This window comes from Alosa alosa, chromosome 6 (assembly GCF_017589495.1).
Source record: "Alosa alosa isolate M-15738 ecotype Scorff River chromosome 6, AALO_Geno_1.1, whole genome shotgun sequence".
Taxonomy (NCBI): domain Eukaryota; kingdom Metazoa; phylum Chordata; class Actinopteri; order Clupeiformes; family Clupeidae; genus Alosa; species Alosa alosa.
Window position 1 is genome coordinate 1,854,776 of NC_063194.1, and position 13,152 is coordinate 1,867,927.

Here is a 13,152-nt window from a genome sequence, read left to right on the forward strand (position 1 = left end):
TGTTTTTAATCCACTTTATTTTGATTAATGGTCACACTTATTTTGTTCATTCCATTAGTGGAATTCCATTAGTCATTCCAAAGTGTATCTGTTTTTGAATATTGCCTATTCAATCTTCATTCTCTGTCATGCCACATTGCAGGTAATTACACAGTAATACCTGATGACACACATGTGTCTACTTACATTACTGTAACTGTTCAGTACTTTCAACACCAACCCCTTCAGCAAGAGCAAATGGAATGTTAGTAAAATATAAAACATTCACGTCACAATTAACTTTTCTGTATCTACTTAAAACTTTTCTTAAGTTAATTAGTCTTCATAGGTAGGCCTACTGCTGTTTACCCTCTATGGTATGTAGTAGTGTGTTGTGAAATTGTTAAAGTGCATAACTTCTGTATCATGAATTTGTCATGATTATGGGGGTGGGGCCAGGGGTGGTGAGGCATCAAACCCTATTAGTAATGTTTACTTTACCAGGTCTTTCATGATGCGAATGGAGGAACCTCTGTACCCTCCGCCAAAGTGATTCCAGTGGTTTAGATAATGGAAAAGCTGATAGAGCTGCAGCCGTTTCTCAAAGCCTGGTGCCTTTGGGATCTTCCCGTGGTATGCCGTGTAGAAAGACTTATTGAAGCCACCGAACATGCCCGCAATGCCAAGCTCATATTCAGAGTGCCCGTAAAAGGATGCCGGGTCAAAGATTATTGGGCCGTCCGAGCATTCTGCCACGTTCCCTCCCCACAGATCGCCATGGACAAGGGCTGGCACAACAGTCACATCAGCAAACAGCTGGGGAATCTTCAGCTGAATAGAAAAATAATTGGGTGAGAACAACCACAAATATGACGTCAGTCAGTTTGATTACATTCATAACAGCCACCTGCTAATGGCCTCAGGCTTTGTTCTTCCTGTACCTGAAGCTTAGACCACAGCTCTCTAGCTTCTCGGTCACCGTGGCTCTTCTCCACTAAGTCCAGCTGGTGACCAAGTCTCTGCTGAGCATAGAATGCCACCCAGTCTTCTTGCCAGTCATTATTCTGAGAGAGATGTGAGGAAAGTGTGGGGGGGAGACATAGGGTCAGCAAAGGCACTGTTACAACATTAGCAGTAGCTATCTATCCCAAGCCAGGGATAAAGAGGCCTGGAGAGTATCGCTATCGGGCTGCAATTTATCTTCATTTTTGTTTAACTAATTGAGTCATAAAATGTTATTGTTATTCAACTGTACTGCAACTAACCTGTGGAAGGTATCCGCAGCAGGTTGGAACATCAAACCCAAATTGGTCAATGGCAGGCACTTCAGACTGCCCAGATCCTTTTCCTGCACATGCAAGTATTAGAACTGAGTAAAAATAAGACATGACTCAACATTTCCCAATAAGCTGGTATTAGCTGTACAAAGGGCTACATGGTCACATTGTGGAATAGCACAGATTGTCCAGTAGATGGCGCCCTAACACCTTTTTGTGAGCTCAGGGTACATTACCGACAGTTTGCTCCTGTTTGCTCTGCTTCTCTCTCTGCTTTTGGTTATGAAGATGCAAGTCGGCCAAATGTTCCCCCAGCTGGGCAGAGAACCTGCGCATGTAGCCAAATATACATGCACACGTCAGGGCACACTTCATCCTCTGGGGAGAATATTAAATGGGACACAAACCATGTACTGCACAACAGGATGAACATTACATTTAAAGAGGCTGTAAGCTACATTACTTACAAACATTGTATCTAAGTTAAAGCCATGATGTAATCATCTAGGCAGATCTTTCTAGAGCAGACGTGACCCGCCTGAGGGATATATTTAATACATTACAGCCCAAATATACCACTTAAAGCAGAATAACATGATCTGATGACTGATGTAAATAATAGGCCTACATATAAAGAACTAGCATTTTAAATAAAACATGTATTACATATCAATTTAGCACTAAAGCTAATGTAAGAGGGTGTATCTCCAGGAATTCTTGTAATTTAATTGTGATGGTTTGGGAGGATAATGGCGTCATACTTGGTCAGGCTTCTCATGTCCACATGCTCCATGACAAACACAGACCCCCCTCGCTCTAGATCAAGGACCTTCACAGGTTTAGGAACTTTCACAGTGTTAGTTTTCAGTATAGCCTCCAAACTAGCCATCTCTCCAACAAACATTCGTTTGGCCTTCAAAACAAGAATGGGGTGGGGGGAGGACAGGAAACAGTGTCACAAAGTAGACCAACAAGATATACAATGACACAGCACAGAGGCCATGGATTATAAAAGGAAATTTAGCCAAATAAATCTGATATAACCGGGTTATAATAGTAGCACCAGTAGTAGCCTTGTATTTGGCTTAGTCTGGCCGCTTGTTTAGTCAGCAAGATGCAATCATGTGCAAGTGATTGACATGTTGCGCTGTCTGAGATGTAGGCTAAAGCAGGCAGGGACCTTGTCATCGTCATCTCGATTACAGTGCTTGAAGCGGGGGAAAAATTCAAGACAGACTAGTGAAAACAATGCTTAGCTGATGACAACCTCGCTCTTGTGGTTTATCTTCACAAATACTCTCCCGTTGTCAGTGTCATAACTCTGGCCCTCGCTGATGCATCCACCTCCCGAATGACCGGTGGCTTTCAACGTCGAGGTTCCCAGCTCTTTTTTCAACTGAGCTTCCATTGTCGTTTTTGACGTTAAAGTCACATTAACGTTAAAATGACTTGACAATCTCCGCGTGAACCATAGACAGTAAAAGAAAACCCACTGCCTATGCGTGAACCGAAGTTGTTATGGCGTGAAGCCGTGAACACTATTATCCAGTATTTTGATTCCGGGTTGAGTGGTTCGTTTAACGTTAACCAATAGAAACGCGAAACTTTGAGTGACACATGGTTCAAGCTCTCTGCTATCACTGTTGGTGAAAGACCCTCCTTGATGTAACGTTATCATCGACCTGGTAACAACATTAGCGTTTATAGCTAATTCGCAGGAAATGAAACTGCATATAGATCTACATTGTTAATCTATTTCGTATAATGTAATATCGTCGGCAGAATGTGTTTGTTGCTTGGCTCTACTGGTGTTGGGAAAACTCTTCTGCTGAAACGTTTACAGAATATCCTTTGACAATCTGAAACGGCCCGTGTTGTTTGTGAGGTTAGCTAACTTGCTAACAGAGATGTGCACACTTCAGTGTAGTAATGTTAACTTTAACGTTATTTGAGTCCTTAACCTTATCCACAGCTCACACAACGGGACCAGCCGGCTGATTTGGGTGAAGCTCCTGTCACGCTCCCCACTGTTAGTACAGTCGATTTTAAAGTGTGCTGTTACCTTTTCATGATAAATCTGTTGCACAATCCAAGTAATCTCATGTCATTTAACGTTACATCAATTCTTGACCAGAGCTGGTAGTGATAGCCCACGTATTTTAGCATTGTTGTCCTACACCGTTTCTCATAGTTATTTTGATTTAACTTCATTCCTACAGGTTGGTACCAATCTCACCGACCTGAACCTGAAAAAGAAGAGAATAACCGTGCGAGAGCTGGGAGGCTGCATGGGCCCCATATGGCATAGTTTTTACGCAGACTGCTCCTCTCTTATTGTACGTGAGGACGATCTCGCTTCTATTGATTGATATGTTCCTCAATATATTGTCAGTTTAACAACAGCTTGTGCTACACAGTAAAGAAATTCACCTTTATTGCACATGGTGATCCAAGTTTGTTACATATGGCATACATATTAATATTACTTCAGGTAGAGCACCTTGTGAATGTGCAATGTTTCTGATTCCAGTTTGTGGTGGATTCAGCCAACATCACCCAGATAGCCTCCTCCTGCATCCAGCTCTTGTCGGTCCTCTCAGCTGAACCTCTTCATGGTGCCTCCGTGCTTGTGCTCTTCAACAAAAGGTGAGGTGGCTCATTCCTAAGTCACTCTGAACATGGTTGTGTGGGATCCATTTCTTTTAGAGGTTCTCTCAGGACCGGTTTGTATTGGATTATAAGGCACGTTTGCCACACAACTCTTAAGTTCATTTTTCCTGTGCTTTCTTTTTCAGGGATCTTCCATGCACTATGACCCTGATGGAGATGAAATCACTTTTCAGAATAGATGATATCATTGCCACCGCCCCTCAATCCATCACCACGCTGGAGGTGAGCGCACGCTCTGGCCAAGGACTGAAGGAAGTGTTGAGCTGGTTAGACAGCCTTACGTGACCTGAAGATGGGTTGAAAACACCAGGAACTGTTCTAGAGCTCTGCTCCAATCTGGAAGCCAACAAACCGCATGATAAAGCCCAGTATTTTGGACTGAATGGGATTTACTCCATGTGGTGGAAATACATGATAATTGTCTCAAAAATCAACATTATGAATGGCTGCCCTTTTTTAAAGGGACCACTTCACCTGGCTTTTCTTTTCTGTTGTATTACTGGGTGGCACAGACAGAACCAATACTGGGCAGCTTTAATAGTTAAGTCAGCATACTTGTTGATCTTGCTTCAAAGAACAGGTAAAACCGTGATGGAACGGTGCCTGTTGTGCTATAAACAACCTACAGAATGAGTATGATGTACAGAGACATAAAACAGAACTTAAGATGCTCGTGATTCAAACACCATTGTTGTGTCTGGACAACTGAATGAAGGGAAAGAAAACACTGAGGAATAAAGAACTGGAAGTGCTGCAAGTTGAGTTGTTAACTGCATCCTTATATTTCAAGAGCAATATTTCATAAAGCAACACATTCTCACTTTTCTTACATTCTGTTAGCATGATGGTTCTGCAGTAGCTTCATTCCCTGAAAAGTCAGTTCATATACTGTGTCATATTACCCACACCTCCACTCCCGGCAACACACAACCGTACACACACACACACTCACACACATGTGCACACAAATCAATACTCCTAAAATCCCGCTCTCCTCTAGCAATCCTCAGCATGATGTCTGAAGTTGCTTTTATCCAGCTAGCTGGGTCTCATTATCTAAATGGGACCTCTTGGCTCTTGTCCCTCGCCGTTTTGTTCACAGATGCGCGTTATCCCCCGGGTGTAACCGGGGAAACGGCCCAGTCTGTGTGCAGCAGCCAATCCAGAGGCGTTCTGGTTCTATGGGGCAGGGGTGTGGTTGTGTTTAAGTGGAATAAGCAAAGACACGTGGTGTGTGTACATACATTCAGTACTTGGATCAGCACGGCACAGTGCATGGGCCATATGTGAATCAGCTGAAGCAGTGTGAATAAATGCTCTTGTGGCATCAAAGGAAGTATTAAAAATATCTTGGAAGAAAACGCCTTCATTAGGACTTCGCTCCGATGACAGCTGACGCGTCTCTCCTCTCTCTCCGCGTTTGTGCATCTGAATAGTGTTTGTTTTTTTTGCCTCCGTTCCCTCTCCTGCCACCGTGCCGGTCCTATGCAGAGCACACTGGCTGACAAGTGATACCAGGTAATAGCAAAGTATGTGAAGGTAGTTAAGCCCATATAAAACTCAAGGTTATTAAACAGAGCAGTCAGTGCTGACTTTAGTTCCAGTTGAGTCTACAGGTCTATTAACATTTAGGAAGAAGAAGAAGAAAAAAAACTACAGCCGTCTTTCCCCAGCAGGGCCAACTGAGCATCTGAAAAAATCACAACCTACAACAGCGCTCCCTTGCAAGGGCCACGAGAACGTCTTAGAGGAAAGGGTTTTGGTTTTGCAGGTCCACTCCGGGTGGTCCGAGCATGGCGGCGGAGGAGAGGGGCAGCAGCGGCTGGGGCAGGTTGCCGGGCAGGTCCAAGGGTCGGCCAGCGGCCATCGGCACACCAGCAGCGGTGGCAGCGGCGGGAGCGGCGGGAGGCTGGGTGAGGGAGGAGGGCAGCGACGAGGGTTGTGGGTTGGAAGGCAGGGGCAAGGGCAGGGAGGCACTGTAGGGCAACGAGCCCGACTGGGGCACCGGGGACGTGGAGTTGGGACGCATCTCGTTCAGGGTGAGGCGCGGCTGATCACTTTGGAATGGATTCGAGGCTGCTGTGGTGCTTGGCCCTGGGGAAAGGGGTGGGATATGTCAAAACACTTATGAACAACACCTGTACTCCCAACTATATTTTAACTGAGAGGGAGCAAGAGAGAGAGAGAGAGACAGACAGACAGACAGACAGATCTAACAAAATGATGTACCGGTATATATAAACCTATATACAGGTACATTTATTTATACATATAATATCTTTACATCTCTATGCATCTATGTCTGTACCTGCGGCCACACCTGTGAGGAATGGGTTCAGGGTCTTGGGTGCAGGACTGGTGGGGATGAGAGAGTCCAGGTTGACGAGTGATGCGGCTACTGGACCCAGGAAAGCCTCAGGGGTGCGGCAAGCTCGGGGCTTGAGGTCGGCCAGACTCTCTCCCAGACGGGACATGTCGAAAGGCTCAGGGCTGCCCCCGCCATGCCCGTTCACATTCATCTGACCTCCGTCCATGGCCTCGTCAAACAGGTCTCCATCTGTTAGACAAAGACGAAGTGGGCGAAAAGAAAATCATAACTCCAATACCAGTGGACAGTATTTGGGTAAGAAAAGGCTGTACTGTGGCATACTAACGTGAAATTCCCAACTTGCTCGCGAGCTCATAACTGTAAGTAAAAGGACTAGTGCTGACACAGTAACTGAGAACAAGAGGGGCGTACCTGAGGGACTGCCTGCACGGGGGGAGGAGGGCTTTAGTACACCGAGAGGCCTTTGGCTTTCTGCAGGAGTTGTAAAAAGATCCCCTCCTGCAGAAGAACACAGAGCCTCATTATGTAAGCTGACGCAGAACTGCCACAGAAGGGAGGGAGGGGCTACTGATTTAGGGTGTGATCGGACAGGACGCGCTTTGCCGCTTGTAAAATGCGAGGCACACCATGTTTTTGTAAAAACGCAGCGGCTTTTCCGCTTTGAGCTGAATTTTTTTTCAATTCAAGGTGCTCAGGGCGCCTCTGCAAAAACACGAGGCCCAGCTGGTGGACAAAACGTGAGGCGCTCTGGGTGCATAAGCAGTGTGTGAAATGCTTACTGCCAATACAAAACAACATAAAGACGGGTCTGCAAAAAACGTGTCCTGTCTGATTGCGGCCTCAAGCTGATGATACATGGGACAACATTTTGAGCAATGTTGCCAGGGAATGTTCCTCATTACTGTGGTTCTGGCATGTACCCACTGATATTGGACAACTTATTTTCTGGAGAACTTAAATCACTAGTAGGCAAATAGTCATGATCATCCAAACAGAATAAATAGTACTGGTTATGTGATTGCCCAGCAACATTGCTCAAAAAGTTGCCCCATGTACCATCACCTTTAGAAGGATCAGCGCTGGACGGAGCCTTGAACCATGCCACACACAGTATAGATTTTTAAGTATTTTGATGATGCACAATAGAGGCTGAGATATTTTCTGGGGCAGGGGTTGCTAGCTTTGACCCTATCTATATCAAAGAGCTCCTGTCTGTTAAACTATTTTCTATCTCTAACTTGCTTTATGAATTACTAGTACCTTTGTGGGCAGGGGATGACCACATCTGGCCAGCGAGGTTGGACCTGGGAGCACTCTGGGGAGCGTCCCAAGGATCAGCAGGGCTCGATCTGTGATCCCAAGACTGCTGCGGTCGACTGGCGGAGGCTGACGTCGCCAACCAGGAGCCACTCGCTCCTCTCACTGAGCTGGCCTCTGCTGGGCAGAGTTTGGACGCGTGTAAGGAAACTTAAACCATGCGGTATGCAAAGCACTCGGTCTCGGTCTGAGCTCAACAGTGTGGAAGACACTGCCTTCTAGACACCAAATTAAATACAGGTTGTGTGTCCAGACAAACGTATTGCTTAGCAACTGACTATCAATAACATAAATACAGCTTCCACAAAGCACCCGTTGTTAAAAAAATATAACAAATATAAGTGGTGATTCAGTGAGTTGTTGCGGAGCTGAGTGAAAGCAGTTGAGTGCAGAAAGGGGATATAGTGAGGTGGACACAGGACAGCCTTACCCAGAGAGTCCCAAGGGTCAACCCTCAGGGGGCCTGCAGGCGCAGCGTGGACATCACCAGATGCCAAGTCCCAGGAGTGGCCACTCGAGGGCTCAGCAGGGGCTGGAGCGAAAATATCTACAAGATCCATCATGGCCGACTGCACAGAGAGGGGGGGGGAGACAGAAAGAAAGCTGAGTAAAAAGAAAACATTTAAATACAGGGTGTTCACCTTGCCTGAGTTGCCTGAAATACTGTATAGAGTACTGGGATGCATATTAAGGCCACAACAATTAATCGATTAGTTGTCAACTATGAAATCAATCGCAAACTATTTTGGTAATCAGTTAATCATAAATCGATTGTGTAATTAAAAAAGTAAAATCTCAAAATTCTGACTGCAGCTTATTAAACTTGAATATTCTCAGCTTTACTTACTCTGAGTGTAAACTAAGTATCTTTCGCGTGTGGTCAAAACAATGATTTTACACGTTAACACTGATTATTGTTGTACCATTTTTGAAATTTTTGCACCATTTTTGACATTTCCACCCCGATCAAACAACATACCAATTAATCAACAAAAATCGAAAATAATCTTTGGTTGTATCCCTAATACATATCCACTGAAAAGTCTCTGAACATATTACCAACGTCTACCAAGTTTGTTGTCAAAGCTATTAATATACAGTATTACTAAGTTTTATTTATGTGATGTATTAACTAGTAACTACTAGGCGGTACACTGTGGAGTTAAATACATCCTGGAATTGACAAATTGTGTATATTTCTCCACATACCCCCCCTCTCTTTGCATCCATCTCTCGCTTACTCTCCTCAAGAGCTTTCTGGAGCATGGACTCATCTCCTCGGCGACTCTGTTGCTCCTGGCAACAGACACATGGCATAAAAGGGCTGAAGTAGCACTTATGTTCAGTCATCGTGACAAAGCCATATTTGCAGAATCATTTAAGAACCCCGGTTACCAGATGGAGCCATTCCATGCACCACGTTGGACATAACAGAAGAGACATACAGTAGCTGTTAAGGTCACAAAGAAGAAAGACGGAGCATTTGTGCAAGGACCACTCTGTGAGTGGCTCCATTGTTCCAAACTGGCATGGAGAGAGAAAGACAGCGAGAGGCTGAAGGGGTTGGGGGGGGTAGTGAGGGTGGGGGGATGAAATGGACACACAGAAAGAGGGAAACAGGGGAGGCAGTGTGTCAGAAAACAAACTCTAAAAGAGAGCCAGCACAGCAGGGCCAGAGGAGCCAACGGCAGGGCCGGACGCACATGCCACAGGAGCCAGGATCGGTTTATCTGGACACAACCCAAACAACCCTTCCCAAGAAGATCACAGAGCCACTCACTCTCCTCACCTGCTGATGCTCCTCTTTGCTCAGGCTCAGCGCAATCTGGAGCTGGGTCTCCTCATCCATTTCCAGAGCCACAGGTGGGGGTGGACGTGGCTGGGAGGGAAAGCCCGAAAGAGTTCATTGAGAGAGAGAGAGAGACAGAGAAAGAGAGAGAGACAGAGAGAGAGAGAGAGAGAGAGAGAGAGAGAGAGAGAGAGAGAGAGAGAGAGAGAGAGAGACAGACAGAGAGAGTGAGAGAGAAAGAAAAGAGTGCGCAAAAAGAAAACAAACAAAAGTCAGTCAATGATCCAACACAGATCATTGGCACAGGGCAGATCCCAATGCATACTAGCAAGGAGCATTCCTGACTAACCAATCCAGACAAAGTTTAGCCACCACTTTGCCTCTCCCATTCTTAAGGCTTGAGTGTTCCCTTCTCCCCCACTACCATCAGCAGAGGTCAGAGGTTTCCCCCACTAGCCTGAGAGAAAGGGAGTTGGTTAGGGAAACACGCAGTCCGCTGGGAAGGAGGAGGAAAGGAGGGAGAGCGGGGGCATCATGCCGCTTTGCCAGCCAGCAGCGGGTGCTTGGGGGGGGGGGGGGGGGGGGTTATGGGCAGGGTAGATAGAGGACTACAGTTGGCCAAAAAGCTTGAGGGAAAATACCTTTTTTACATGCAAGGTTACTGACAAGAGTTATTAAAAGGCCAAGCCTTGGAGAAGCCTCGCTTTGAAAGCTGGGAGAACAGAGGGAGGAATATGAGGTGGAGGATGAGGAAGAGGAGAGGGGTTACGCGAGGGAAGACGCAGCATCACAACGCTGTACCTTCATTGCCTCCTCCTTGCTGAGGCTCATGGCAATCTGGAGCTGCGTCTGCTCATCGATATCCACAGCCGGTGGAGGCGGCTACAGAGGGGGAAGGGTTAAGGAGGGAGCGTTTAACGTCCGAGCACTCGTGACATATCCTCCAAAACATGCTCTCACACTGCCTTGGCACATAATCTATTTTCTATACAATGTGTCAACTTTCTATTCTATCCCACTAGCTCTACTGCTTTCTTTTCTACATGTTAGAGTAATATAGCACTGAAGGCATTTGAAAAGGTTATTCAACAATTCCATTTTGACTCATTTAGTTTGATTAAGCACAGTGATGTACTCATCCATTGTCAAGACAAACTAGTGGTGTGGAGCTGAGTAAGAGCTCAACAGTGAGCCACATATAAATCTGTCGAGAACAACAAGCTCATAACATCTCAACCCGTTGAGACCCAATTATTCACTTCCCATGATGTCAATAGCTGGCCTTGCTCACAAACACATGATCAATGCCTCAGTCCAGCTCAATGCGGGTCCAGTAACGTTGTCACGTGACCGTAGTGAGCAGTGAGTGTATGCTGACTGGATGCCTCCACATTAAAAATTGATTCACAGGAAGCTAAATGATGCTAACACACACACACTCTCGCTCTGGATAATGGACACAAGGGGCTTTCAGAGCTGGCCTTGAGGAAGTAAAATAGACAGACGCTAAGATATGTGGGAGAGAGTGTCGGAGAAGACAATCCAGTCAGCTCAAATCACCCCGATCCCCAGAGAGCCACACAGCGTTTGCTGGCTTTACGACCCATCAGGGCAGTGACGTTTGGTGCCACACTGGTCCGACCTCACTGGTGCTATTGATTCAAGCACGCAGTGGATCAGACGATGTGAAGAACTGCTGACCTGGCTTTGCTGCTGAATAATAACGCCAGGCCTACTGCCGCTATATGGAAGATTTTGAATGAAAGCAACACTGATTTGTTTTAATATACTGCATCAGCATATACTGTATGTGTTTTTCATTAGAAACAAAGGAATAGGTATTTTTCTGTAATTACTATTCAACACCACTGGCTTAGTTGTTACACTACCTCAACTGCAGAGATGGGGTTGGTCAGTGGTGAGATATGTACATTTTAAGTTTGAATCCAAACTGACCCTTCCTTTTAATAAATCATTTGGTTTAAGCCCACAGCAAACTCCACTCTGCAGACTGTGAGAAAAAATGATTTTCCTTTTCTACAAAGCATGGACCCGGGGGGAAACCACTCCAAAGCATACCCATGAATCACCACTCACTGCCTGACCGTCTCTTGAGGGCACCCTGGCACATTTTTATCAAACAAGAAGCCTTCTGATGAGGTACGCTAAAGGACGCTGCAGCAGAGCTACTTCATGTTCCATACACACACAGGAACACACTCACACACACACAGATAGAAAAACAGCCTCTCACACACACACACACACACACACACACACACACACACAACACACAAACAGAGATACACACAAACATAGATGCACAGACACAAACACAGACACAGAGAGAGAAGCAGGTGGTGGCGTGAAGCTCAGGTTGTGTGTGTGTGTGTGTGTGTGTGTGTCTGACCCACCTTCTCAGTCTCCTCTCGGCTCATGGCCAGGGCCAGCTGCAGCTGCAGCTCCTCCTCTCCGCTGGTCTGCGGCCGCGCCTGCTCCAGATCCGGCGCTAGTTGGGGGGAGGAAGAAGAGGCTGAGAGGATGAGGAAGAAGGGAGGCGGGCAGAGGAGGGAGGGTTCAGAACGAAAGTGAAAGCGAGCCGGCAAAAGAAGAGAGAGAAAGAGAGAGAGAGACAGAAAGAAAGAGAGAACGCTCAATTCAATCCTTTTTTATATGGCTGGGATTGAGAAAAAGGGGGATCAGGGTGGGGGGTTTAGGGGGGTCAGGCAGAGTTTGAGAGCGGGATGGCACTGCTTGTGCATATTAAGTTGCCTGTAGTAGGCACCCGGGTCGCCAGCGCTCGGGCCCCCGGCCTGGAATTACTTCCCCTCCCACCGCCGACTCTCCGCTGGGAACAATGCCGGGCCTGTGCAGGGCAACAGGGACGAGGGGGGCATGAGGTGGTGGCCTAGACCCCCCCCCCCAAACCCCAACCTAAATCCTGTGGCAGGACGCAGGATGCAGATCTGCAGATCTGGGGAGTGGGGCCGGGTTAGAGAGGCTGGCAGTGCCCATGACTGGATGCCAGGCCAGCAGAGGGCCAGACACTGGCAGAGTGCACGGCCTCTGAACACCACCCCATCACTTCCACTGCAGTGCCTCTCAAAGGCCCCTGCCTGGCCTGGAATGCACACACGCGTGCGCACACCCACACACACACACATGCATGCATGTACACACACGCACACACAAACGTACACACACACGGACACATACACGGACACACACCTGCACATACCCGGACACACACGGACGCACACATGCACACACACACACACGGACGCATGCACGCACAGGAGGGTGTGCTTACTCAACTCAACCCCCATCCAGTTCCCTCCACCACTGTCACCCCTGACACACACATGCTCACAGAGGCTCCGAGGGATGAAGGCAGCGTGGAACTCTCAGCCACTACACACCTTCAACCTGCCCCACCCCACCCCACATGCTCTGCCTGCTTTCATCACACCCTGCTCTAAACACCCACTGAACTCAGTGACAGTCTTGCTTAGCCTAGCAGAAACACTTCTCGCTAGTCCTGTGTATTATGATTACACAGACTTCAAATCAGGTGTGCGTAGAGTAACAACACAGAATATAAATAGATTTTCAGGGCGGGGGGGGGGGTTGGGGGCACCAGGTCTCTCTCTCTCTAGACACCCATGTGCACTACATATCAATTAAATCTGAGTCCATCCAAAGAACATGTCACTCAGCGTGCATTCCGAACAGCTGCACAGCACTCTGGTGTTGACCAAGCCACAGAACAGGGAGGCACTGTACTTCCCCAA

General features: G+C 47.0%; 3 protein-coding genes across 16 annotated transcripts in view; 1 reads left to right on the forward strand and 2 right to left on the reverse strand.

The window, feature by feature from the left end:
* On the reverse strand, window positions 1-3,477 carry LOC125295733 (fructosamine 3 kinase related protein). Of its 2 annotated transcripts, none has more exons than XM_048245171.1 (6): window positions 3,319-3,477; window positions 2,018-2,169; window positions 1,493-1,584; window positions 1,245-1,327; window positions 921-1,043; window positions 1-810 (listed from the first exon to the last, which is right to left on the reverse strand). In XM_048245171.1, exons 2-6 carry the CDS (start codon window positions 2,158-2,160, stop codon window positions 472-474), a joined length of 780 nt encoding a protein of 259 aa, XP_048101128.1. In that variant the 5' UTR covers window positions 2,161-2,169; window positions 3,319-3,477; the 3' UTR covers window positions 1-471. The 2 variants fall into 2 exon arrangements, with proteins under 2 accessions (XP_048101128.1, XP_048101127.1); XM_048245170.1 differs by lacking the exon at window positions 3,319-3,477 and adding an exon at window positions 2,524-2,787.
* arl16 (ADP-ribosylation factor-like 16) lies at window positions 2,911-4,444 on the forward strand. The gene is made up of 5 exons (XM_048245177.1): window positions 2,911-3,100; window positions 3,227-3,285; window positions 3,476-3,592; window positions 3,787-3,902; window positions 4,052-4,444. Exons 1-5 carry the CDS (start codon window positions 3,040-3,042, stop codon window positions 4,209-4,211), a joined length of 513 nt encoding a protein of 170 aa, XP_048101134.1. The 5' UTR covers window positions 2,911-3,039; the 3' UTR covers window positions 4,212-4,444.
* Window positions 3,674-13,152, reverse strand: part of epn3a (epsin 3a) — a 16,244-nt gene continuing 6,765 nt past the window's right edge. For 5 of the 13 annotated variants that reach the window (XM_048245148.1, XM_048245147.1, XM_048245152.1 and 2 more), the window contains exons 3-11: window positions 11,776-11,894; window positions 10,163-10,243; window positions 9,353-9,451; window positions 8,782-8,868; window positions 8,003-8,141; window positions 7,516-7,692; window positions 6,667-6,753; window positions 6,235-6,483; window positions 3,674-6,020 (exon numbers count right to left, since the gene is read on the reverse strand). In XM_048245148.1, coding sequence (XP_048101105.1) covers window positions 5,671-6,020; window positions 6,235-6,483; window positions 6,667-6,753; window positions 7,516-7,692; window positions 8,003-8,141; window positions 8,782-8,868; window positions 9,353-9,451; window positions 10,163-10,243; window positions 11,776-11,894 — 1,388 coding nt within the window. In that variant the 3' untranslated portion in view covers window positions 3,674-5,670. The remainder of the gene's footprint in view (window positions 6,021-6,234; window positions 6,484-6,666; window positions 6,754-7,515; window positions 7,693-8,002; window positions 8,142-8,781; window positions 8,869-9,352; window positions 9,452-10,162; window positions 10,244-11,775; window positions 11,895-13,152) is intronic. The other 8 variants (XM_048245155.1, XM_048245161.1, XM_048245154.1 and 5 more) reach the window with 8 other exon arrangements.